This window comes from Phocoena phocoena, chromosome 11 (genome assembly GCF_963924675.1).
Source record: "Phocoena phocoena chromosome 11, mPhoPho1.1, whole genome shotgun sequence".
Classification (NCBI taxonomy): Eukaryota; Metazoa; Chordata; class Mammalia; order Artiodactyla; family Phocoenidae; genus Phocoena; species Phocoena phocoena.
This window is the reverse complement of record NC_089229.1, coordinates 58,454,773-58,478,179: the sequence shown is the minus strand read 5'-3', so window position 1 is coordinate 58,478,179 and position 23,407 is coordinate 58,454,773. Positions and strand designations below refer to the sequence as shown.

At 43.6% G+C, this 23,407-nt stretch overlaps 2 protein-coding genes across 5 annotated transcripts in view; one reads left to right on the top strand and one right to left on the bottom strand.

The window, feature by feature from the left end:
• Nucleotides 1–12,905, top strand: part of RBMS2 (RNA binding motif single stranded interacting protein 2) — a 56,227-nt gene extending 43,322 nt beyond the window's left edge. The window contains exons 5-14 of one of the 3 annotated variants that reach the window (XM_065886640.1): nt 697–854; nt 4,879–4,958; nt 5,092–5,201; nt 5,663–5,709; nt 6,250–6,343; nt 10,714–10,791; nt 11,131–11,241; nt 11,864–11,944; nt 12,388–12,473; nt 12,579–12,905. In XM_065886640.1, coding sequence (XP_065742712.1) covers nt 697–854; nt 4,879–4,958; nt 5,092–5,201; nt 5,663–5,709; nt 6,250–6,343; nt 10,714–10,791; nt 11,131–11,241; nt 11,864–11,944; nt 12,388–12,468 — 840 coding nt within the window. In that variant the 3' untranslated portion in view covers nt 12,469–12,473; nt 12,579–12,905. The remainder of the gene's footprint in view (nt 1–696; nt 855–4,878; nt 4,959–5,091; nt 5,202–5,662; nt 5,710–6,249; nt 6,344–10,713; nt 10,792–11,130; nt 11,242–11,863; nt 11,945–12,387; nt 12,474–12,578) is intronic. The other 2 variants (XM_065886639.1, XM_065886641.1) reach the window with 2 other exon arrangements.
• A 5,207-nt stretch (nt 12,906–18,112) lies between these two features.
• Nucleotides 18,113–23,407, bottom strand: part of BAZ2A (bromodomain adjacent to zinc finger domain 2A) — a 34,244-nt gene continuing 28,949 nt past the window's right edge. Inside the window, exons 22-29 of one of the 2 annotated variants that reach the window (XM_065886911.1) lie at nt 23,166–23,321; nt 22,901–23,052; nt 22,424–22,713; nt 22,199–22,331; nt 21,938–22,084; nt 21,304–21,530; nt 21,046–21,189; nt 18,113–20,958 (exon numbers count right to left, since the gene is read on the bottom strand). In XM_065886911.1, coding sequence (XP_065742983.1) covers nt 20,793–20,958; nt 21,046–21,189; nt 21,304–21,530; nt 21,938–22,084; nt 22,199–22,331; nt 22,424–22,713; nt 22,901–23,052; nt 23,166–23,321 — 1,415 coding nt within the window. In that variant the 3' untranslated portion in view covers nt 18,113–20,792. The remainder of the gene's footprint in view (nt 20,959–21,045; nt 21,190–21,303; nt 21,531–21,937; nt 22,085–22,198; nt 22,332–22,423; nt 22,714–22,900; nt 23,053–23,165; nt 23,322–23,407) is intronic. The other variant, XM_065886912.1, reaches the window with a different exon arrangement.

Below are 23,407 nucleotides of genomic sequence, written 5' to 3'. Positions count from 1 at the left end.
CCAGGGCTCGAACCCGTGTCCTCTGCATTGGCAGGCGGATTCTTAACCACTGCGCCACCAGGGAGGCCCTCTCCCACCTCTTCTTGAGAAAAGCCCTCTGACATTAGAGTGACTTTAGACTTCCTGTGAGACTAGAACTTTCAGGGCTCCGTGGTGACCCAGTGAGCTATACATCTGGCTCTTAGTGCAACCCCCAGCACATTGGCTTCCCTTTTCCCTTCTCTTCTCCTCCTGCTTTCCCTCCATCAGGGAGTGTACAGGCATTCCTACTAAGAGGAGTCTGCTGTGGCTGGAAGAGCGGAGTGGGGGGATTACCCAGAGCAATGCAGCCCGGGAAGCAAAGGCAGTCCGAGAGAATCCAGCCTCTGGGACAGGCTGTTGGGCTGTTGGATAGCAGAGGAGAGCGCTGCTCTGCCTAGTTCTTAAAGAGACAGCCAAAAACTTAATTGATGGCTTGTACTGTGGGCTTGTACAGTACTAGAAATATTAAATCTGTGGGGTTTTTTGGCCCGGACTCAGTTTATAACCCATGACCCATGATAGTGGGACCAGGTGTTACAAATCGTTAAGATCCTCTTTGTTTATGTGCATGCCTCCCTGCTCTCTCTTTTCTGAGATGTCATTTTGTGGCTGCCCACTGAGGGTGGGAGAGGGTTAAGAGATATGAAATTCATTTTTTCACTTTTATTTCCATAGCAACAGGAGCAGGACCCCACAAATTTATACATCTCAAACCTCCCGCTGTCAATGGATGAGCAAGAACTGGAGGGAATGCTGAAGCCCTTTGGCCAGGTTATTTCCACTAGAATCCTTCGAGACACCAGTGGGACCAGCAGAGGCGTTGGCTTTGCAAGGTGAGGGATGCCAAGAATGGGAAATGATGAGGTTAATAAGGAATGTCACTTAGAAGGTCACCAGAAAGTCTGTGCCCTGCTCCCCCCAGGACCAAACGATTAGTCGAAAGTACTTGACAGTAAATCAAAAGTTCATATAATTTTAGGTCAAAGTACTCACAAACCTATTTTCTCCCAAATCTTTATCCTTTCCCCATTACTTTCTGCTATTCTAGCCTTTGTTTCTTTCATTCAGACATAACCAGAATAAAATAATTCCATATCTTGTTATAGTTTACTGAGTATTTCTCATCCTATTATTTAATCTGTGAAATAAATATTAATTCTCCATTTTATAGAAAAGGAAACCAAAATTCCCAATATGAAGTGATTTGCCCAAAGGTCTCACAGGAGCAGAGCCCTTATCCTTCTGGCTTCAGGATCAGCAGGATGAAATGGAAGATTTGGTACCTTTTCAGATCTGTTGAGAGTCGTAGATTCTAGAACCAGCTCTGCGACTAACTGCCCATGTGATATCAGATCTTTATGAGCCTTGGTTTACTCTGTGAAGTAGAGATTTAGATGAGTGATTTTCTTAAGGTGTTCCCTAGAGCTGCAGAATTTTTCAGGGTACCTTCTTCTGAGCTTAGGGTCACTATTGTAGGGCTTCAGCCTCTTCTAGCCCACTTAGGAAATGGTTCTGCTTTTATTTAAGATTTTGCTTGAAAGGAAATTCTGTTGCCTTTCTAAAAAGTTTGAAAAGTATTGGAGTAAGTGATCTAAAAGTCCCTTTTTCTTTTATAATATCTTCTCTGGTCCAAGAACATTCCTTTACTCTAGAGTGTTTTAGACCTTGAGAACAAGGAATAGGACCTTTTCCCTAGCCAACTCAATCTTGGTGGCACCACCTGCTGGCAATCCCAAGTATAACTAAAGGGGAGTTTCTAAGGTTTGTGATCATCAAACGTTTTTGCTCCATACTCTTAAAGCAAAAGCTCCAGTTCATGGCACCTTAGTTGTCTCGATAATTTTTTAGCCCTAGACAAAAGAAATACTTAACAATTTGCTTTACTAAGTAATTAAATGGTCTAGACAATTCAAAAAGTGTTTAATAAATATCTTAACAACTTTGTAGTTATTTGAAAAATACATTGAAAGAGAAAATATTTTTATTTCATTCTTAAATAACTATACTTTCTAGTGAATGTGTGTGCCTGTTGGACACTACACAACTTCTCAAACCTTGGAATCAGATTGGACACTTACACCCTCATTTCCTGTTACACATTAGTTTTCTTATGGTACTTGCTTTTGTCATAGCAACCACTGAAAAACCAGCTTTGCAAAAATATGTTATCTAAAGGATTGTAGGGTGATCTAATGTTGAAATGATGAACTGTTTAGAGTTAGTCGTCTTTACAGTAGATATCCAATAGGTATTGCTGTATTTTCTTCAGAAAGTTAAAATATCCCTTGTTGTGCCTCTGTGAGCTCATCACAATGGCCCAGGGTGCCTCAAAGCCCAGTGTGGGAAATATGGCTTTGAAAACTTAAAAAACTATGAAATCTCTTGCATGTTTCTACATTAATACCTACAGATTTTCTTCATACATTTAGATTCTTGCAAAGTATAATTTCCAGCAATTTATAAATATTGACATTTTAAATAAAACTGTCATATCATTTAAAAATGTATCTAAATGAGATCTAAATGTCATAGCAATTTGATACACAAAATCATTTTTAAAATACCTAGGGCATTTTTTTAAAAGTCATAACTCTTACATCATTCTTATAGTGTTCTGTTTTTCTTCTTGATCTTGTATTTCCATTGTATTTCCCTACAGAATTGTATTCTAGTGTAAAATACTTTTTTATAGTTGAAAGTCTTTGTATGGATCATTGTTACACTTCTCTGCAATGAAAATATGTATATAAATTTTTTTCCTGTGGCCCTGAGTCTATATGCATTAATCCATAAGAAAATTATATTTATAATTAGTTCACAGTTGCCCCAAACAACATAAATATATTAAAATGTTGATACAAAATTGTTTGATATAAAGTAAATTTTATTGGAAATGCTCCTTTTAGATTTATATAATTAGATCATGTAGCCATCAGTGAATATTGTTTATTGCTGTAACAAGACAGAGTTTAGTACCAGCTCTGTTCCTGTGTTTTGTTTTCATGGTGAGGAACCTTGTTCACATAAATAAGTAAATGGGAATGGAAAGAGTTTTGCTAAAATAGGAATTCTTTGAATTCCTTCTGAATTATATGCCAAGACCAGGGTGATCTATCATCCAAAATGACTTTTTTATGTGTCAGTTGACAACTTGTTGAGTCCTCTAGCTTGTGGGAAGGAAGAATTGGAAACATCTGACTTAACAAAAAGATTTGTAACTTAGTCCTCCATGCCTTGTGTTGAGCTTTGGGATGAGTTCGAAGTATATTGAGAAGAGTGGTTGTAAGAGGGGACTTCAGCCTTGATCATTAGTGATCACAAGCTCTCCCTCAGGCACATCAGTTTTAGGAAAGCGTTTATGAGGAAGCTGAGGTCCTGAAAGTGATTCTCTTAAAACCCTCCATGCCTGCTCACCCTTTTGAAAGACTAAGGAGTGGGAGTAACCCAACTCAACACTTTTTGCTCTAGGACGCCTAAGGTTATTTTCTCTAAAAGTTTCCATTTGAGGCCTTTTTTAGTAACTGCCTTCATAGGAATGGTTCGTATCTTTAGTTGTTATTGGCATAGAAAATATACTGAGACTTACTTTAAATATGGAAAGAGGGGAAGATACTGTACCCTGTATTATATAGATCTTTATCATTTTAAAACACATTTATATGCATTATCTCATTTGATCTATACAGCCCTGTGTAATAAGGTAGATGGGGATTTGAAGCAGAAATGAGGAATGAGTCAGAAGGGTTTTTGTGCATTTTCTAACTCACAGAGACTCTGAGCGGTGAACGGGTGCTGGAATCTAGATTTTCTGATTTTTACTCAGTCCTCTTTCCCCAACAAGACACTTTAACTCAGTAGTTCCTAACATTGTTTTTTCTATCACTCTGGACCATAAACCCTGTCTTAATACTCTTTCCTCCCACAGACTCATGAAATCTTTTTTTTCTCCCATTTTTCAAAAAAAATTGAAGTATAGTTGAATTACAATATTGTGTTAGTTTCTGGTATACAGCAAAGTGATTTATATATGTATCCTTTTTCATATATATGTATACATATGTGTTTATATGTATATATAGATAATATATGTATACATACACATATATATTCTTTTTCACATTCTTTTCCATTATGATTTATCACAGGATATTTAATATAGTTCCCTGTGCTATACAGTAGGACATTGTTGTTTATCTGTATTATATATATTAGTTTGTATCTGCTTACCCCAAACTCCTAATTTATCCCTCCCTGCCCCGACTCATGAAATCTTAATGATGTTATCGGTAGCTATTTAGACCTTGATAATTATAACCAGAAGCAAAAAATAAATATTGGCGAATTCTTAGCTTGTACAGTTTTATCAAAGTGAGGGAAGAGGGGAACCCCTGGTGGTCCAGTGGTTAGGACTCGGCACTTTCACTGCTGTGGTCTGGGTTCAGTCCCTGGTTGGGGAAGTAAGATTCCACAAGCTGCACAGCGTGGCAAAAAAAAAAAAAAAAAAGTGAGGGAACAATTTCCATTAGGAATTTTGTAATAAAAAATAATGGTAACAGCATTGTATTCTTATTTAGGGACCCAGACACAACACTAGGCCCATCTATCAGTGTCTTCTTTGGAATATTCATGGTTTGAAGACCACCATTATTCCTTTTAGGAGCCAGTTGAGAAAACCTTCATTAGAAGCTGGGGTTGCCTCTTTAAGATACCTTGACTTTGTGTGGAGGAAACTCTGTATTTCTGTAGCGACAACTTTTGGAGCATTTGTGGGGCTGGGAACTTAGAGCTTTCTCTTCGAATATAAGGAGAGTACAGATCCTGGAGAAGGTAGACCCTAACTCCTCTTGTGCTCCTTAGGATGGAGTCCACAGAGAAGTGTGAAGCCATCATCACCCACTTTAATGGAAAATATATTAAGACACCCCCTGGAGTACCAGGTGAGGCATCTGGGAATCAGGCTGAGAGGGCCACAGGTTATGACTTCCTGTGAAGATTCTGGAGGATTTTTGCATGAGTGAGTGGACTAAGTGAGGTGGGACTCAGCTGCCTGTCTGCTTTCTCTCTTGGCAGCCCCATCTGATCCCTTGCTTTGCAAATTTGCTGATGGGGGTCCAAAGAAACGACAGAACCAAGGAAAATTTGTGCAAAATGGACGGGCCTGGCCAAGGAATGGAGACATGGTAAGAGGCCCTCTAGGAGACAGGAATACTAAGGACATTAAAATGTAATGGATGGGGCTTCCCTGGCGGTCCGGTGGTTGGGACTCCGTGCTTCTACTGCAGGGGGCACAGGTTCTATCCCTGGTAGGGGAACTAAGATCCTGCATGCCGAGCAAAGCGGCCAAAAAAAAAAAAGAAAAGAAAAGTGGAATGGAAATTTCCATGGCCTGATTTCTGTGGTAAACTTGAGAGCTACAGTATGTAATAGAGATGCTGGCTGCTTAACATGCTCTTCAGTGTGGATCTTGAATGGAATTTTGCATCCTGCACAACCAGAAAAACCCTGGAACAGTTGTAGTGGGATTAGTTCAGACTTCATTTTTAATCAGTTGAACCAAATACGTCCTCAGCCTTGAAATTCTGGGCTTGTTCCTGTTCTCACTAAGGGCTCACAATGTGCGTGCTGTGTTCTTTCTTTATAGGGTGGTATGGCCTTGACCTATGACCCCACCACAGCTCTTCAGAATGGGTAAGGGTGTTTTCTATAAACAGGCCACCTGAAAATGACAGCGGCCTGTGTCCAGGCACTCGGATGTTTCATCTTGATATTTAAAGAGTAGTCAGTGGTGGGACTTCCCTGGTGGCACAGTGGTTAAGAATCCGCCTGCCAATGCAGGGGACACAGGTTTGATCCCTGGTCCGGGAAGATCCCATATGCTGAGGAGCAACTAAGCCCACGCGCCACAACTACTGAGCCTGCCCTCTACCGCCCACGAGCCACAACTGCTGAGTCTGTGTGCCACAACTACTGAAGCCCACATGACCAGACCCATGCTTCACAACAAAGAGAAGCCACCACAATGAGAAGCCCACACACTGCAACGAAGAGTAGCCCCTGCTCGCAGCAACTAGAGCCCGCACACAGCAACAAAGACCCAACGCAGCCAAAAATTAAATAAACTTATTTTAAAAAAAAAGAGTAGTTAGTGGGAAGTGGCTGTGTCTATCAGTGGGGGCCCTTGCCTTGTAGTTTCCTGTGACTCCTTACTGATGAGGTCCCTTCCTACAGGTTTTACCCAGCTCCTTATAACATCACCCCCAGCAGGATGATTGCTCAGTCTGCACTGTCCCCGTATCTTCCATCTCCTGTGTCTTCATATCAGGTATGTTGTCTTCATATCAGGTACGTTCATGCCCAGAAAAGGGTGTGGTGGTTTTCCCTACCATTGTGTTTTAGGCTGGGAACTACTTGTTGTTCTTTTGTTTTTTCCTTTATACATACTCTACACAAATAGTTTTACATAAAAGCATAACATGTGATCACACTACATGTATATGAACTGTTGTAGAAGCATCCTTTTACTCTCCACTACTCCCACAAGCAAACCCATGTTAATTTCCTACTAGTTTCCATATTTTTTCTTATCTGCATATACACATAAGTAGAGGGTTTTGGAAGTCATTGTTTATGTTACAAAAATTTTCCATATTAAATATATATTTTTACACTTTACTCTTCTCATTTAAACCAGTGATTCTCAAAGTGTGGTCCCTGGACCAGCAATATCAGCACTACCCGGGGATTTTTAGAAACACAAGTTCTTGGACTCCACCCTAGATTCACAGGAACTCTGGGGACGGGTCCTACCAGTCTGAGTTTTAACAAGCCCTCCAGGTAGTTCTTACGCAGCTCTGTTCTAATTATTTCCTTTTTAACAGTGACATATTTTATGCTGCACACATACCAGAATTCTTCCACTATACCCCAGTGAAAGGCATTCTTTGGATTTCAGTTTTTATCTGGTGCAAATAATGCTCTAGTAAACATCCTTTTGCCTATATCCTCACATATGAGTGCTTTTGTTTCTGGGGGCTAGAGTCCGAGGGGTGAGGTTGTTAGGTTGAATAATACACGGACTTTCAGTTTTATAGATGTTACCAGATTGCTTTCCACAGAGACTGTGCCAATTCACATTCCACTGGCAACATATGAGAGTACCCATTTTCCTCCAGCCAGAGGTGACATTGCTCTTTTAAAATTTTTTTCAATCCTGATACATGTAAAGTACATTTTTACTTTAATTTGCACTTCGCTGACTGCAGCTAAGTTTAAGCATTTTTTTGGTCATATTTTTATTTGCTCTTCATATACTTGGTCCTTTTTCCTGTTTGACTATTTGTTCTTTTCCCATCAACTTATAAAAACTATCAGTATTATTGGGACATCCCTGGTGGTCCAGTGGTTAAGATTCTGTGCTCCCAAAGCAGGGGGCATGGGTTTGATCCCTGGTCGGGGAACTAAGATCCCACAAGCCACACGGGGCAGCCAAAAAAAAAAAAAACTGTCAATATTATAAGTACTAGGGCTTCCCTGGTGGCGCAGTGGTTGAGAGTCCGCCTGCCGATGCAGGGGACGCGGGTTCGTGCCCCGGTCCGGAAGGATCCCACGTGCCGCGGAGCGGCTGGGCCCGTGAGCCATGGCCGCTGAGCCTGCGCGTCCGGAGCCTGTCCTCCGCAACGGGAGAGGCCACAACAGTGAGAGGCCCGCGTAACGCATAAAAAAAAAAAAAAAAAAAAATATTATAAGTACTAATCTTCTGAATGTTATCTTTGTTACAAGTTTTTTTTTCCAAATTTAATTGTTTTCTGTTGACTTTATGGTCCTCAAACTTCAGCTGTGCATCAGAATCACTTATTAAACCTAGGTTACTGGGTACCACAGCAAGAATTTCTGATTCAGCAAGTCTAGGGTGAGAGGCAAGAATTTGTATTTCTAACAAGTTCCCAGATGCTGCTCCTGCTTCTGCTGCTGATCCGGGGACCATACTTTGGGAATCACTAGTTTTTGCCGTACAAAAGTTTTAAAATTTGTGTATAGTTAAATATGTCTGCTTTTTTACTTACAGCTTTTGCATTTCTTGTCTTAATTTAAAAGGTCTTCCCAGTCCCTATATTGTACATATGGTCCCCAAGATGTATTTCATTGTTTTACATTTAAATGTATAATAACCAGGAATTTATTTTTGTATATGACATAAGATAGGGGTTCTATTGTATTTCCTTCAAAATGTTCACCAGTTATCCTAGCACCAAATTATTAAATAATCCATCCTTTTCCCACTGAATTGAAATGCCACCTTTGTCATATAGTAAACACTGGAATCTTTTTCTGTATCCTTTATTCTCTTCCAGTGATCATTGTGTCTGTTCCTATTTCAATAATGTATTGATTTGATTACAGTGGCTTTCATAGTATGTTCTAATATTTGATAAGACAAAACCTTCTCCACTCTTTCATACTTTTCTTTGCTATGTTTTGGCATTTATTCTTCTGTATAAGTTTATGATCATTTTATCTAATTTTTAAAAATCTGTGAGGGAGGATTTTAATTGGAATTACATTAGATCTATATATTAAAGAGGATTGACTTCTTAAAAAGTACTAAGTCTTTTCACCTAAAATATGGTATTTCTTTTCATGTTCTCAAAGTTTTATGTCCTTCAATAAGATCTTAGTTTTATTTATGTAGGTCTTATGTTTTTCTTGTTAAATATACTTCTAAGTGTTCTGTAATTTTTATAAGCATTTTTAGATGCTTACTGATACACTGAGAAGTTACTAATTTATGTTCATCTATCTTGTATACTGCTCACTTACCAAATCCTCTTATTACTACTAGTTTTTTTTTTTTTTTACTTAAGTCTCTTAGGTTTTCTAGGTATACAGTTATATCATTGATGCAAAATAATAGTTCTCTCCTCCTTTTCAATTTTATGCCAACTGTGTTCTTATCCAATTGTATTTATTTGACCCCACTACCTAATAGGTTACTATAATTGCAATGGTTTTAATATTTCTCTGTTTGGGTTAAGGTTTGCAGATAGTTTTTGGTAATAGCCTTTAATATATGTAAGTAGTTTCTTTCTAGTCTCTATTTTACTTTGTGGTGTTTTGTTGTTTTGTTTTTTTTTACGGTACGCGGGCCTCTCACTGTTGTGGCTTCCCCCGTTGCGGAGCACAGGCTCTGGACACGCAGGCTCAGTGGCCATGGCTCACGGGCCCAGCCGCTCCGCAGCATGTGGGATATTCCCGGACCGGGGCACGAACCCGTTTCCCCTGCATCGGCAGGCAGACTCTCAACCACTGTGTCACCAGGGAAGCCCTGTGGTATTTTTTTTTTTTTTTTTTTTTTTTTTTCCTGTGGTATTTTTTAAAATTTATTTTCTGGTCGCACCTCGGGGCTTATGTGATCTTAGCTCCCCGATCAGGGATTGAACCCGGGCCGCGGCAGTGAAAGCGCTGAGTCATAACCACTGGACCGCCAGGGAATTCCCTACTTTGTGATTTTTTAAAAAGTAAATGGCTGCTGAATTTTCTAAAATGTCTTTTCAGCATCTAATATTACACTATGACTTTTTTTCTTCAATTTTGACTTATGTTTGTAGAGCTTCTGATCTCGAACAATCCTTATATTTGTGGAATAAACCTACTTGTCTATCAAGATGCATTTCTAGCTTCTCGTTGCTTTTTTTAATCTTAAAATTCAGATATAATTTACAGACGATAAAATTCATCCTCTTAAAGTGTACAAGTCAGTATTTTTTAGTATATTTATAGAAGTATGCAACTGTCCCCATTATCTAATTCCAGAACACTTTCATCACCTCAGAAAGAAACTGTGTACCCATTAGTATTTATTCCCCATTTGCCCTTACCCCTGCCCGTGGCAATGACCAATATACTTTCTACGTCTATAGATTTGCCTGTTCTGACCATTGCATATAAATGGAATCATACAGTATATGTCTTTTGTGTCTGGCTTCTTTCACTTAGCATGTTTTCAAAGTTTATTCATGTGTAGCATGTATCAGTACTTCATTCTTTTTTATGACTGAATCACATTCCATTTTATGGATATGCCACATTTTGTTATCCAGTTATCAGTTGATGGCCATTTGAGTTGTTTCCACCTTTTGGCTATTATGAATAATGCTGCTCTGAACTATTGTGCACAGTTTTGTGTGGACATATGTTTTCATTTCTCCAGGGTATATACCTAGGAGTGAAATTGCTGGGTTACATAGTAACTCTATGTTTAACTTTTTGAGGAACTGCTAAACTGTTTTCCAAAACCCCTGTACCATTTTACATCCCCACCTGTAGTGTATAACATTTGTTATTGTGTCCTTTTTTAATTATAGCCATCCTGGTGGGTATGAAGTGGTATCTCATTGTGGCTTTGATTTGCATTTCCCTAGTGACTAATGTTGAACCTGTTTCATGTGCATGTTGGCCATTTGTGTATCACCTTAGAGAAATATCTACTCAAATTTGTAGCCCAGTTTAAAATTGGATTACTTGAAGTGTAAGAGTTGTTAATATTTTTTAAACAGTTTATTCTTAATATTTACAGTTTCTGAGGGGGGGGCACACTCCAACCTTATGTGGGTTTTGCTGAACATTATCAGATCATTGGGCGAAATAATAGTCTCTAGGCAATTAACGTTGTTTGTTTATTTTCGCTTGCATTAGAGAGTAACTCAGACATCTCCTCTACAAGTACCTAACCTGTCTTGGATGCACCACCAGTCATACCTCATGCAGCCTTCAGTGAGTGTTCAGAAGTGGGCAAAAGCCAAAGAGGCAATTTGATGTAAAGAAAAACAGTGGGATTTGATGAAATGAGATAAGGGTGTGAGTTCTGGCTCAGTCTCTTGTGTAACCCAGGTGTTTGACCTTAAATTCTGTGAGTTTGCTATTCTTAGACAAGGATCCCTCCAGATTGATGGGCAGTGCCTGTTCCTGCTACATAGCTGGGTCGTTGCTCACCTATCATTTCCCAGGATTTTTAAATGTCTGTCTTCAGTGGTTCTGGTAGCCATGAATCACCGCTTCAGGCAGCCTCATAGGATGCTGCCAACTAACCCTGTCCTTTGTTGCTGCTTCTAGGGTTCAGTTCTGACACCAGGAATGGATCATCCTATTTCTCTCCAGCCTGCCTCCATGATGGGACCTCTTACCCAGCAACTGGGCCACCTCTCGCTCAGCAACACGGGCACAGTAAAGCAGGATATTTTTTTATTATAAACTCCTACCAAGCAAAGAATACCTATGTAATACTCTTAGGTTTAAATACTCTTGAATAAGGATGGGAATCACTTCAGTGTCATCGAGGGCACACTCAGAAAAGGCGATAAACTAAAAAGATAATAATCCGTGAGCTAGGAATACAGCCATTCTGCTGTTTAGCTCATTCATTTTAACTGATTCCTACTCATGCAACTAAATAAATGGTGTTTCTACCTACATATTAGTTTATCTAGTTCATACACTTTCCTAGAAGTCTTTATCAAAGTAGTAACAGGAAGAAAGGGTGAAGCTCATTAGTTTTCTTGTAGGTCGGATGCATTCTGATTTGTTCAGGAGGGCTTAAAGCAGAGAAGGCGTTGAGAAAAAGCAGAAGACAGGAAAGAGGAGGAAAAGGTAGTCATGTACGTAGAAGCCTCTCTAAGCCAGTGTACTTTAGAGTCACCTGAAGTGCTTTTAAAAAGCACAATTAGGACAATTAAATTAGAATCTCTGGGGACGGAACAATAGGCACTGGTAGTTTTTACAGCTCCCCAGGTGCTTTAAATGTAGCCAAGAATCACTGCTCTAAGCCTATTGATGTATCTCATTCCAGTATATGCCAACAGCTGCAGCTATGCAAGGAGCGTACATCTCCCAGTACACCCCTGTGCCTTCTTCCAGTGTTTCAGTTGAGGTAAGAGCTTTATAATCTCTTTGGATTGAGGATTGGAAAATGAACAGAGGCAGATTTTCCCCTGATCAAAATCTTCCTCTCACAGTGATGCTGATTCTGTGTTCACAAATAGCTGGTAGGGATGTGAAGAATGTAGGAAGGAAAGACTTAGTTTGTATCTTTGAATGAGGCCCTTCCTCTCATTTGGCAGATGGTAGTTAATCCCAGGATGCTGGCTTGTATCGACTAGTGTGTCCTGGGAAGAGGATGGGTTGCTCTAAACGTTGGGGAAGTGATGCTCTGAGTGTGCGTGTGTGTGTATGTGTGTGTGTGTGTGTATGTGCACTCACACAGGTGTGTGGGAATGGGTTGGTTGGGGAGGACATGCAACTTAGCTAAGCTGCTTCAGTGGGAGGTGAGGAAAGGATGCACAAGGTGACTCTCCTGCCTTGGCTGTGGTACAGGAGAGCGGCAGCCAGCAAAATCAAGTGACGGTGGATGCTCCCTCAGACCATGGGGTCTATTCTTTCCAGTTCAACAAGTAACAGTGGTAAGAATCACATACTGAGGGGCGGTGTGGGCTGAGCAGCCTGAAATCAGACTCTCATGTTTGTCATTCCCCCTCCCTACCCTCTCTGGCTTATGCCTGCTTTAGGATTTCCCTCCCCATCTTTGTTGAGTATATAAATGAATTCTTGGAGATGCTGATGCTCCAGACTCCAGAGGGCTGACCAGGAATACAGCCCCTCTGTGGGCCCAGCTGAGGACTAACAGTTGGTCATCGGTTTTCACAGGCCTGGGCCTGGAAAAAGAAGTCTCTGCACTCCTGCCCTCTGCTCTTGCTCCACTCCTGGTGGAGCCTGGAGGAACTGTCACTTTTTGTGTGTGCTACAGTCGAGGAGACCAAAAAGACTTCTTTTATTTTGTGAAGAAAGTTTTATGTTTTGTTTTAAACTGCAATATACTCTTTCCGTACCCCAAAGAGACACGGTGCCTGGAGCTTGTTCTCATCTTTATGAAAAACAGTTTTTGATGTGTTGGACTTATTTGGGAAGGCTTTTTAAACAAATTATTTTCTTAAAAGAAAAAGGTGTCGTGCTAGAAGACTGATGGAGTCCTACTGTGGGCCCTACTTACTGAGTTTAGTTATGGACCTTTTGGCAGGGGTGTAAGAAAACATGCAGACTTTTAAAGTTTTGTTTTATAAAGCTCTTAGATCACACATCCCATCTCTTCTTCACATACATTTTATGCCTTCTTTCTCTCATCCAGAGTGTTCTTTTTCTCTTTTCCATACAGCAGAACCTGCCCACTTTGCCTCTTTAAGTTTTTAGCTTTGTGAATTTCTTTTTTGAATGAAATTTCATATGGAATTTTGGGGGGCTGGGCAAGGAACAAGGTAGAACACTAAGCAGGCAGCGGAAGTGGCTTTTCCTCCCTCTGACCTGCCACATCCTAGGAGGAAAGACTAGGCTTTGCCCTCCGGAAGCAGAGATGTGACCTAGGCTCACTAAGGAGACAATCCCACAGCCTTAGGAAGCCATCCTTGATCCAAATTCGGATGAAGACTAGGTTTTCCCTGGCGAGTTCCAGAGGAGTGGACCTACTGACTTCTGACTAACTCTTCTCACTGCCGAGGCCAACACCACACCCTCTGAGAAAATGTCTTCCCCTGTTACAGCTTTTCAGGAATACCTGCTTTTCTGCTTCCTAGAGGATCTTTTCTGCCCTGGGTCTCAGGGCCCCTCTCTTCACTATCTCACATGGTTGCTGTGCTCAGGGCCTTTGCATTTGTGACCTTGCTGAATCCATTTAGGTTCCTTCCCCATCACGGACAATCAGCTGCTTTACCTCTAGACCAGCGATTCTCAAAGAGGTGGTTTTGTCGCCTAGAGGCCATTTGGCAATCTCTGGAGACACTTTTGGTTGTCGCGCCTGGGGGTGGGGCTGTGTGCTACTGGCAGCTAGTGGCTGGAGACCAGGGATTCTGCTAAACACCCTGCAGGGCACAGCAGAGCCCCAACTCCCCCAGCAGAGAATTGTCTGGCTCAAAATGTCAGTGGTACCAAGGTTAGGAAACCTTGATGTAGACAGTGTCATCCCTGCCTCCTGTACCAGAGGACTTGGTAAATTCCCATCCCCACCCTGGACACATGGTGCCTTTTGACACTCAGGCAGCTAGTTGAGAGGGACAGAACTGAGGTTCTTGAATTTTCCCCAGGCTTTGACCTTTGGCACATCTGTGTACAGCAAGAGCTGTCCTTGAAAGGCTTGTGCCATGTGCACACACACATCCAGAGGGATAGAGGTGGGGACTGTTCTGTGTGTGTGTGCCGTGAAGAGGCGAGAAAGGACAAGGCTCTTTGTAACTGTCCAGAGCAACCTGCCCTAGTGTGTTTGGGCCCCTTTTCCAGGGAATCAGGACATCAGAAATAATCTTCCTGCTTGTGGAAGGACAGCAGGGAGCTGGGATAGAAAAGGGCCATAAACCCCATCTCACTATTTACAAGGTCAAGATTCCTTCAAAAAGCTATAATTTGCTCTTCAACTCCATCACCTTCTGCAAGACCTGACTGTGCACACGGAGACAGATAGGAGGAAGCCTTTGTCCATCTTCTAGGAAATAAGATCCTGCACCTGTCTCTTCCCAGTCACTCCTTTATGCACTGAAAGGAGAGTTCTGCTCCCCTTCACTTCAAGGTCAGGTGCCTTTCCACCAATCAGACAGAAAGCCAAATAATGGAGAATGGAGAAACAGGTGTTCAGTAGGCTGGCTATAGGGAGAGGAAGGAGATGCTACTGGGCAGGAAGAAGCTGTATTATCAGTTGTTGTACCTAGAGCTTGGACCTAGCTTTCCCTCCCCTCCACCCATCCCAGAGTTGAGAGTCCTAATGCTCCCTACCCATAGAGTGTCCTTTTGTACATCCTGGGGTTAAGGGAGTAGGGGTAGGGGACAATAGGTAGGATGTAAAGTATAAAGGATAAAATTGCCACTATTCATTTTCTCACGGGTACTTCCAACCTCAGGAAGGGTTTATCTGATGTAAAACAGCCCCAAACCGAGTAACTTTATAGAAGGTTTTGCCTGGGCAGGTATCTCTTGTTTCTGAGTCTCTACTCCTTAGTCAAGGAAAATACACCATATGTTTCTTGTCAGTGGCCTTGAAGAAAAGGAGAAAAATCTAGAATCCTGTTCATTTAATTAATAGTAGTTTAGGGGAGCCTTGCTTTGCTAGGAGGCTTAGTGAAATGAGGGCCTTTCATGTGTAGAAACTGTTGATGTCACTGCTGCCCTCCTCTGCCTCCCAGAATTCCTGGTTCTGTCTACTTTCTCTGTATTTAAATGTTTAAATGGCTGTAATTTTGCTGTGTTTTGTTGTAAAATTCTGAAGTTACCTTTTGTGTGTTCTCACGTCAGTCTGCTTGATGGATTTTATTAATGGGTGTCTCTGGTTTGGGCAGGTTGGGGCACGGGAAGTGACGGAGAGCCTGAGGTTATCTTTGTGATGGTTAATGGCATTGTGGAATTTTGTTTGGGCCTTTTTGGGTTACACTCATGATACTTTTTGCCTAATTGTTAGTTCATTTCTAACAGTTCATAACATGGGTGAGTGATTGGAAAAAGGAGACAAGGAATAAGGGATACTTTTTCTCCCATGAAATAGTCCCATTGGTGGCAGTGGTGGCAGAGGAATTGTAGGGGGAGCCTTCAAGCTCACAGCCTAGGGCTGGGCTCTTTAAACACTATGCTAGTGTTTTCTGAATCCTGTATTCATGGAGCCAGGTCATAACTCTCTCTGTACTTCATATCTCACCCCCACTCATTACAGATGCTCATAACATTCTTAAAATATTTTAGTACTTTGTATTTTTCTCTTTTCAGTCAAATAGAACATACTAGATCCCTTTCTCAGATGATACAATCCTTTACTAGCCTCAGAGCCTGCCCATCCCATCTCATGCGGTGTTATTACTGCTCCTCTCTCACTCTGAGATGATACTCAGCCCCGAGGCTGATTAGAGTTTTTGGAGGAGGGTGTGGGTCGAGGTTAGGGAAGATGTGGGAATGATGATGGGGAGAGATGTTATTTTTAAAGTGTGTTTTTAACCAAAGGATTTGAAGAGTTGCCTAGACTAGGAAGCCTGGTGACTCTGAAGGGGTAATAAATAGCCCTTGTCGGTAACAGATGGGGGTAGTAGGGGGACATTACTTGCACTCAGTGTGAGGACTGTGCTGCTCTACTGACCATCCCTGGATTGGGCCACCTCAGCCCAGTTCCATTCTTCTTTCCTAACTTACTGATCAGTGAGCTCATTCAGCCCCTTCGTGCCTGCCTGCATTGCTTATTCCCTGCTGCTTCAGTGTCTACCGTTTGGGGACCTACACGTGGGTTGTTACTTTGCTCCACAAAGGTGAGGTGAGAGGCCTTGCTGGAATGGAATGTTGCAGGGATCCCCACAGAATCATCTTCTAGGGGAAAAAAAAAAAAGTCGTTGCTGTTCTCTTATGCACGTTCTCCTAGGGCAGTAAACTTGGGTCAGTGATCAGATCTAAACTTGTCCTCAGGCTCTGCTAGACCAGCTTCATTCAGAGAAGAGGGTGGGTATTATGAAAGCTAGTCTGTAAGGGCTAGGTCTTAAACCTTGGGCCTTGTCACACTGATCCTTCCTGATTCCCTCTTAAACCAACTACTCCATTTCTATGCTACCTGCATGTTAGGTCTTTCCAAGCATTAGCAGATCCCTCATTTACTCAGCTTTTACTCCTTCCTTTCGTAGGAGGGTCTTCCTCCAACAGCTGAGGTGGGCCTGGAGCTCTATCACCCTTCTCGTCTTCGCCGAATTCTACTGCACCTCCCTAGGGGTGGTCCCCACATGACTGTAGTAATGAGGAAGCTAGGTGCCCTCTCACCCCAGTTACCACTGCTCCTTCTCCCTGGCATGTCCACGTCTGTTTTGAATGAATCTTCATTCTCCAGGTGTATCCCAGAACTTTGTCTTTGTTAAAGACCTACCTCACAGTTTCACAATTCAACACGGGCACCTGGTTCACTTCTTTCCTTCCTTTACTCTGTCCTTGCCTTCATAAGGGTTAGGAGGATGGGGGCTACAAAGGTCTCACGATCAATTGCAAAATCTCTTGGTTATTTGTTTCTGGAATGTCTTCTTTGAGATTTTTACCTCCTTTATCACCCCAGAATAGTGTGAACTCTTCAGTTAGGTCTTGCTGTGGTATGCCAGGAGGATAGGCTGAGTAATGAGTGCTTAGAATATTAATTAATGCTTGGGAGCCACCCCCAGGAACACCAACATGGGAGCAGAGCTCAGAACTTGAGAGGATAAGAGTTTGCCAGTGGCTGCCATGAGCTGAGAAGGTAAACATGCACCAGAGAGGGCATCTGGGATTTTTATAGGGCTGAAAGCAGAGATGCTCCTTCTCCACCTATTCCAGTTAGTTTAGAGGGTCACCAAAACAAAACTTCCAGCCTGGGGTGTGATAAGCTTTCCTAGCCTGAGTAAAGAAAAGTTCTTGCCCCATTACTGGTGTCCACATCCCCCAACACACACATTTTTTTTCGGGTGGCCAAGTGCTCTCTAGCATGCACTTATCACCTTGGACAGGAAATAAGTTTAATTTATACTCAAAACACATTTTTTCTTTATCCAGAGGTTTCCAGTTTTATACTCTTGCCACGTCTGTGCCAATGCTACCCATTCTTCTGACCCTTGGTATTCACTTGTTCCTTCCCTACAATTGGGTAGAACTTTGTCTTATTTCAACTTTTGAAATAAAACACAAAAGTCTACCTCGTGGTGTCTTATCCATGATTGGAAGCTGGGAAGGTGGTGTTGAGCACATATATTTGCTATAATGGGAACACAGGTGGCAGCTTAGGAAGCCAAGGCCATGTCTCACAAGGCAGGAACTAGGGACACTTGAATCCTTTGTTTTAGCACCTCAGCCAGGAGCACCTGTTCTACCCACATGAGCACAAATTCTGCCTTGGATGCCTCTTGCACAGGAAGGGCCAAGCTTGGAGGTTCAGAGATAAACTTTGAAGTTTAGAGGCGTATTTCTCCCTGGCCTGTGGTCTCCTACATCAAACCAGTCGTACTCACCCTAACACCCAGCCTTCACCTTTAGGCAAGTATGAAAACCTATGTTGAAGGAAGATAAATACAGACTCTTTTGAATCTCTATCAAATGTGGTTTTTATTCAACTGACAAGCACTTTTCTACAGCTGCACTTGTGGAACATCACATGGCAAAAACAGGAGTTTTTTTCTCTAGACTTTTTTTTCCTTTTTTTACCTTATTAAAAATGAGATTGGTCCTAAAAATATAGAAAGAAATAAATTTAAATTCACAAAAAACTGTACATTATCAAAAAGTCACTAAAACACCACATTTGGTTATATAAAAAGTCAAGTCCCTTTTGTTGTAAAAGGAACGTGGAAATTTGTTGGTGTTGATGGTGTGGTTTCTTCCTGTTACCAGACTGATAGGGGAGGGGAAACAAAGGGGTAGGGGTGGGTTTTATTTACTTTTTTAACTTGCCTTCCCTACCAAATACTCTTATTTGTCAAAAAGAGAAAATCCACCTAGCTCAAGGGGCAGAGTGAAGATGAGGAAAGGAAAGTGAGAAACGGCCCCTTTGGTCATGCCCTCCCCCCGCCCCCCATCAACCCTCACTTCAAATTGAGGCTAGGACTCCACCCACCCCACCTTAAGAGTGCCTGGTCCCTAGGGAAAGAGATGGAGCTGGGAGAGGAACACAGAACAGGAACAATCAAGATTTCACTCCCCCGTCCACCTAACCTCCAACAGTAGAATTAATCTGGAACATTTTATAGCAGGGTAAGACTGCCATGGGGAAAAGAAGAGCCCCCAACTACAACAGTTCCAAATGTCTGACTAACACAAAGTTTGTTACAGCGCAGTTATTTAGATAAAATATAAATATTTATGCATAATATAAAGTCAATTCAAATATTCTTCAATCCACCTCTTATTTAAAAGCAAAAAAAAAATCTCAAATAAAATTAAAAGTTCTGAGGTTTATCTGACAGAAAAGGCGACTTTAGAAATAGGCCATGGGGGAGAAGGGGCATAAAGGAATAAGAAAGGGGCTGCCCCGGGACCTGTACTGCCCCCTCACCCCCTTCAGTGGCTATTCAGTGCTGCCAGAAGCACAAGGAATGCTCCCCTCACCTGGCACCCCCTCCCACCAGTGGAACACTTCTTGGGTGCCTCAGCGCTCTGCTTGGGCCAGCCAGCAGCCACCTCCCCAGTGCAAGTACCCGTAATCTCTGATGGGAGGGGCTCTGCTGAGCAGGAAAGCAGGGGCCAGGGGCCCATGGCTATAGCTGGGAGTTAGCAGCTTTCCTCTCACAGGTCGGGGCTTAACTTGGGCACAGTCACATGTAGGGCAGTGGTGGACCCAGAACCTCTCCTCCCTACTCTCCTGTGTTCTGGGGTCTCTGCTACTGGAGAAGGGGTCCCAGGATATGAAGTAGATAAGGGAAGGAAAGCACTACTAAACCCACAGAAGCTCATGGGATTAGGAAGAGATCCAGTTCTACTCCTCTCCCTGCAAAAGCTTAAGACTCAGAGCTACTGAAAGGAGAGGGAGTTCCTGCTGAAAGATTGCACAGTTTGAAGAGGCTGGAACAGAAATGACTGGGAGAGAGGGGAGAGACACAGCCTTGTACCCAGAAAAACTGTTCCTGTGGTTTCCCAAAGACAAAGTGATGGTGTGAAACAATGGGAAAGGTGTTTCAATGGTTGGAAACAATGGGAAACAGATACGTGGGGGAAAAACTGAATGGATGCCACCAAACAAAACAGGGGCACAATCACAGCATCCTCTCACTCACTCACTCTCTCACACACACACACACCTCTCTCTCTCTCAGGCCAGTCGATTGCTACCTGGCCTCCATCTTGGGGGTGTGCCCAAACTCAGCAGTAGTTGTCCCTGAGGAGTTCCCAAGAAGGAGGTTTGGGTAAGAGGTGGGGAAGGAGGCTGGAAGGCCCAGGGTTCAGGGTGCCTCCCTGCCATCTCCCCAGTTTGCTAAGTTTCAGAAAAGGCTAGAAACTCAGCATTTGAGGAGTATCCAACATTATAGAGGGACTAGCTATTGGCAGGAAGATGAGGACAGAGAGAAAGACAGGGACCTCTGAACTTCTTTTTCCTTTGAAGGGAAAAAAGATTTGGGGGAAAAGGATGGAGGAACCCGTACACAACAGTTTTACATTATTGGATGAGAGAAAATCTGAAAAGGGGGCGGGGGGGAGGGAATGAGAGAGAGAAAGTGAAAAGCAGGGGAGGGACTGAACATGGAAGCAGCATGTTCAGGGCCCGGTGTCCGGCTCGACACACTTGGGAGTTAAGTCCACTTTACTGGCCGTCACTGCGGGTCCACACACAGTACAGAGTGTTTCTTGGTTTCACACATTCACTAGAACTATTGCTATTGTTAAATAGCCCCAGAATGCTGGGGCACGAACAGGGAAGGTGAGAAAGCTGGGAGGAGGAAGTAGGGGCTTCTTTCATCCTCCTCCTCTTTTTTAATTAGGAAATAAAACAGAAAGGAAAAATTATTTTTTCTTTTTTTTTTTTTTGGCTTTCAGTCCAGAAGGACCTCATCTCTGCCCCTCTTATGTGAGGAACAAGAGGAGGAAAGGAAGAAAGGGGTGTAGGGATAAGAAGATGTAGGGCGCTGCCAAAGGTAGGGTCAAAAATCAGGGTTCTACCTCTGACTCAAGTCTGGACCCAGGGCAGCATCAGCAGGTGAGAATGGCAGGGTCTGTCTGTTTGGAGGGCAGAGAGCAATGCCACAAGGTGACTCCCCACCTCCCTTGCCTCACAGATTGGCCTGTTTTCCCTGATAAAACTCCTCCCAGCGGCTCTCGAAGAAGCGACGCATGATGTGCCCAGCCTTGCCCACTTCAGAGTCATCCTCATTGAATGTCTGGCAGTTGTCAAAGACCAGAAGTGCATCAGCTGCAAACTCCTCTGAGCTGGTGTACCTGGGCAGGGGTGGAGACAGACCTGTGAGCTGGGTACAAGTTACGGCCGTAACAGAAGAGCCGGGACAGTTACTGAAGTCTACTTACCCTCCCCGGAGCAGCCGCTCCCGCATGGTGGAAAAATCCATAGGGTTTTTGATGATGCGCCGGTACCCACTCACCAATCGTGGGTTCACAGGCTCCAGGAAAGGCCAGGCTGCATCATGGGACTCCATCTCCATCAAGATAATCCTATTAAGAAAGACAGTGATGACTGCACTCTCAGGAAGCAAACACACTGACCCCTCCCAGCCCTTTACCCTGGCAAAGATAGAGCCAGTTGTCCCCAGAATTCACTCAACTCACTCGCAAAACGTGAGATCACTGTGGTGGTTCCGCATGGAGAGCCGCCGCCGCTTTGAGGGGGACTGTCCTCCTTCTGAGCACCGAGGCACTGCCGGGCTTTCTCGGCCCCTCGACAGCAGCCGGCGCCGGCAGCTATCACCCTCTGGGAAGTTCAGCACATAACTACTTTTCCGCTTCTGGCCTCGTTTTGGGAAACCTGGCCTCTGAGTCAATTCTCCCTCTACCTGCTGAAGATAAGAAAAAGGTAAGATCAGCAACAGCTGGAGATGTACTCTGCTTGCCCTTCACTTTATTACAATCCCTACTTGTCTAAGTGTGACTGAGGCTTCAAAATACTTTCATGCATAAGCCAGCATGTGAATTTATTCACATAACCCAATAAGGTAGGTGAAAAGGAAAGTATAATCATTCCCATTTTATAAGGAAAGTAAAAACAAGTAAGGTTATAGAATTTAAGTGACTTGTGCAAAGAAGGATCAGAACTCAGGTCTCCTAGCACTTAGTCTGGAGCCCTTTCCCAGGAGAGACTGAGGCATGGTAAGAATGATATTTGTAGGACTGGTGGTAAATGGGATGAGAAAGAAAATCTCTGACTTTTGCTTGGGAGTGGAATGAGAGGGAGCAGAAGCCTTACCTGGGCCAAACAGACAGCACAGAACCAGTCTCCTTCTGGGACAGCCTCCATCTTGGGCCGAAGGCAGTAAATATGGCAGCCACGGTCACACCCATCACAAAGTAGAAGAAACTCATCGTTGTCACCCTTCCGGCAGACTAGACAGGTCTGGACCAAGGTTGTGAGGAGGCAGAGTGAGCCCTCAAGCCTCTGCCTGCCACTGACCCCACCCACGCCAGCTGGCCATCTTGTCAGCTCCCCCAGGCTCTCCAGGCCTCTTACCACTTTGTTGACAGACTTCTCCCAGGCAATGGACCTCTCCAGCTGGCCCAGGCACAAGCAGACCTGGGCCGCGCTCCAGCACCGCTCTAGCGTTTGGCGCCAGGCTCGAATGCGAGGGGTAATCTCATATGATCTGGAGGGAGAAAGTGGTGATCTGGGGATGAGGAGCAGGGTCCATTAAATTTATCCCTTCTCCGCAAGACCAAGAAGGGGGGAGCCACTCACATCTCCGCAGTGGCACACTGTGGGGCACTACTGGGCGTGCCGAGCAAGGCCTTCTCCAGCACAACCTCATGAGCTGGCCATAGGGGCTCCCGCAGGTACCGCCGCTCCACATTCTGCTCCAGGGCAGCAAGTCGCGTCACTGCCAGGTCCAGGGGGTTGGTAGTTTTACGCTGGGGTGCCAGTCCTTCCTTGCCTCGACCCCGCCAGGTGATATCCTCCTGGGAGTCAGGTAGATGCTCACAGTAGGCCAAGTCTTCACGAGTAGAGTCTGGGCTGGGACGTGTCCAGCCCTGCAGGTGGGAGAGAGGAATAAAACTCATTATAAAGAAAGAACATTAAGCATAGAAAATGATGTGACCCATTTAGGGTCATGGGAGGTCACTTGTGAAGTGGGAACCCCAAGTTTTCCCTAACAGGGTACAGGAGATTAACACCCTCTCGTCAACAACCCCCTACCCAGTGCCAGCCCAAGTGTACCCGAATCTGCAGATCAGACAGGATAACCCGCTGTTCCAGCTCCTCTACCCACTGAAGCACGGCCAAGTCTGTCTCATATGTCTTCTCTTTGGGGGACCAGCTCATGATCCCTTCTTGAAAGGCAAGTAGCTGACTAGGCTCAAAGATAGGGTCTGAGAAGACAGAAGGCAGAGGGAAAAGCCCATCAGGCTATTTCGTTGTCCACAGCAGCAGCTCAACGTTTACCTGGGCTCTGCAGCTCAGGCTGGTTACGCATCTACCTTACCAGTTGAGGGCCGCAGGCAGACTTCCTGTAAGAAGTCCCTGTGCTTGTTTAGGTGTTTGTGAAGTGCCTTCTCTCGGATGCCTCGGGGGTGCAGGGCCTTGAGCATGGCATCCAATGTCTCAGGATCTCGGATCCACCACCAGCCCGAGCACATCTCTGTGAAGACAGTTTATGTGTGTGGGGTGGGGAGTGGGAACCAGCTATGAATCACATGGTCCACATCTGATGCCACTCCTACCTAT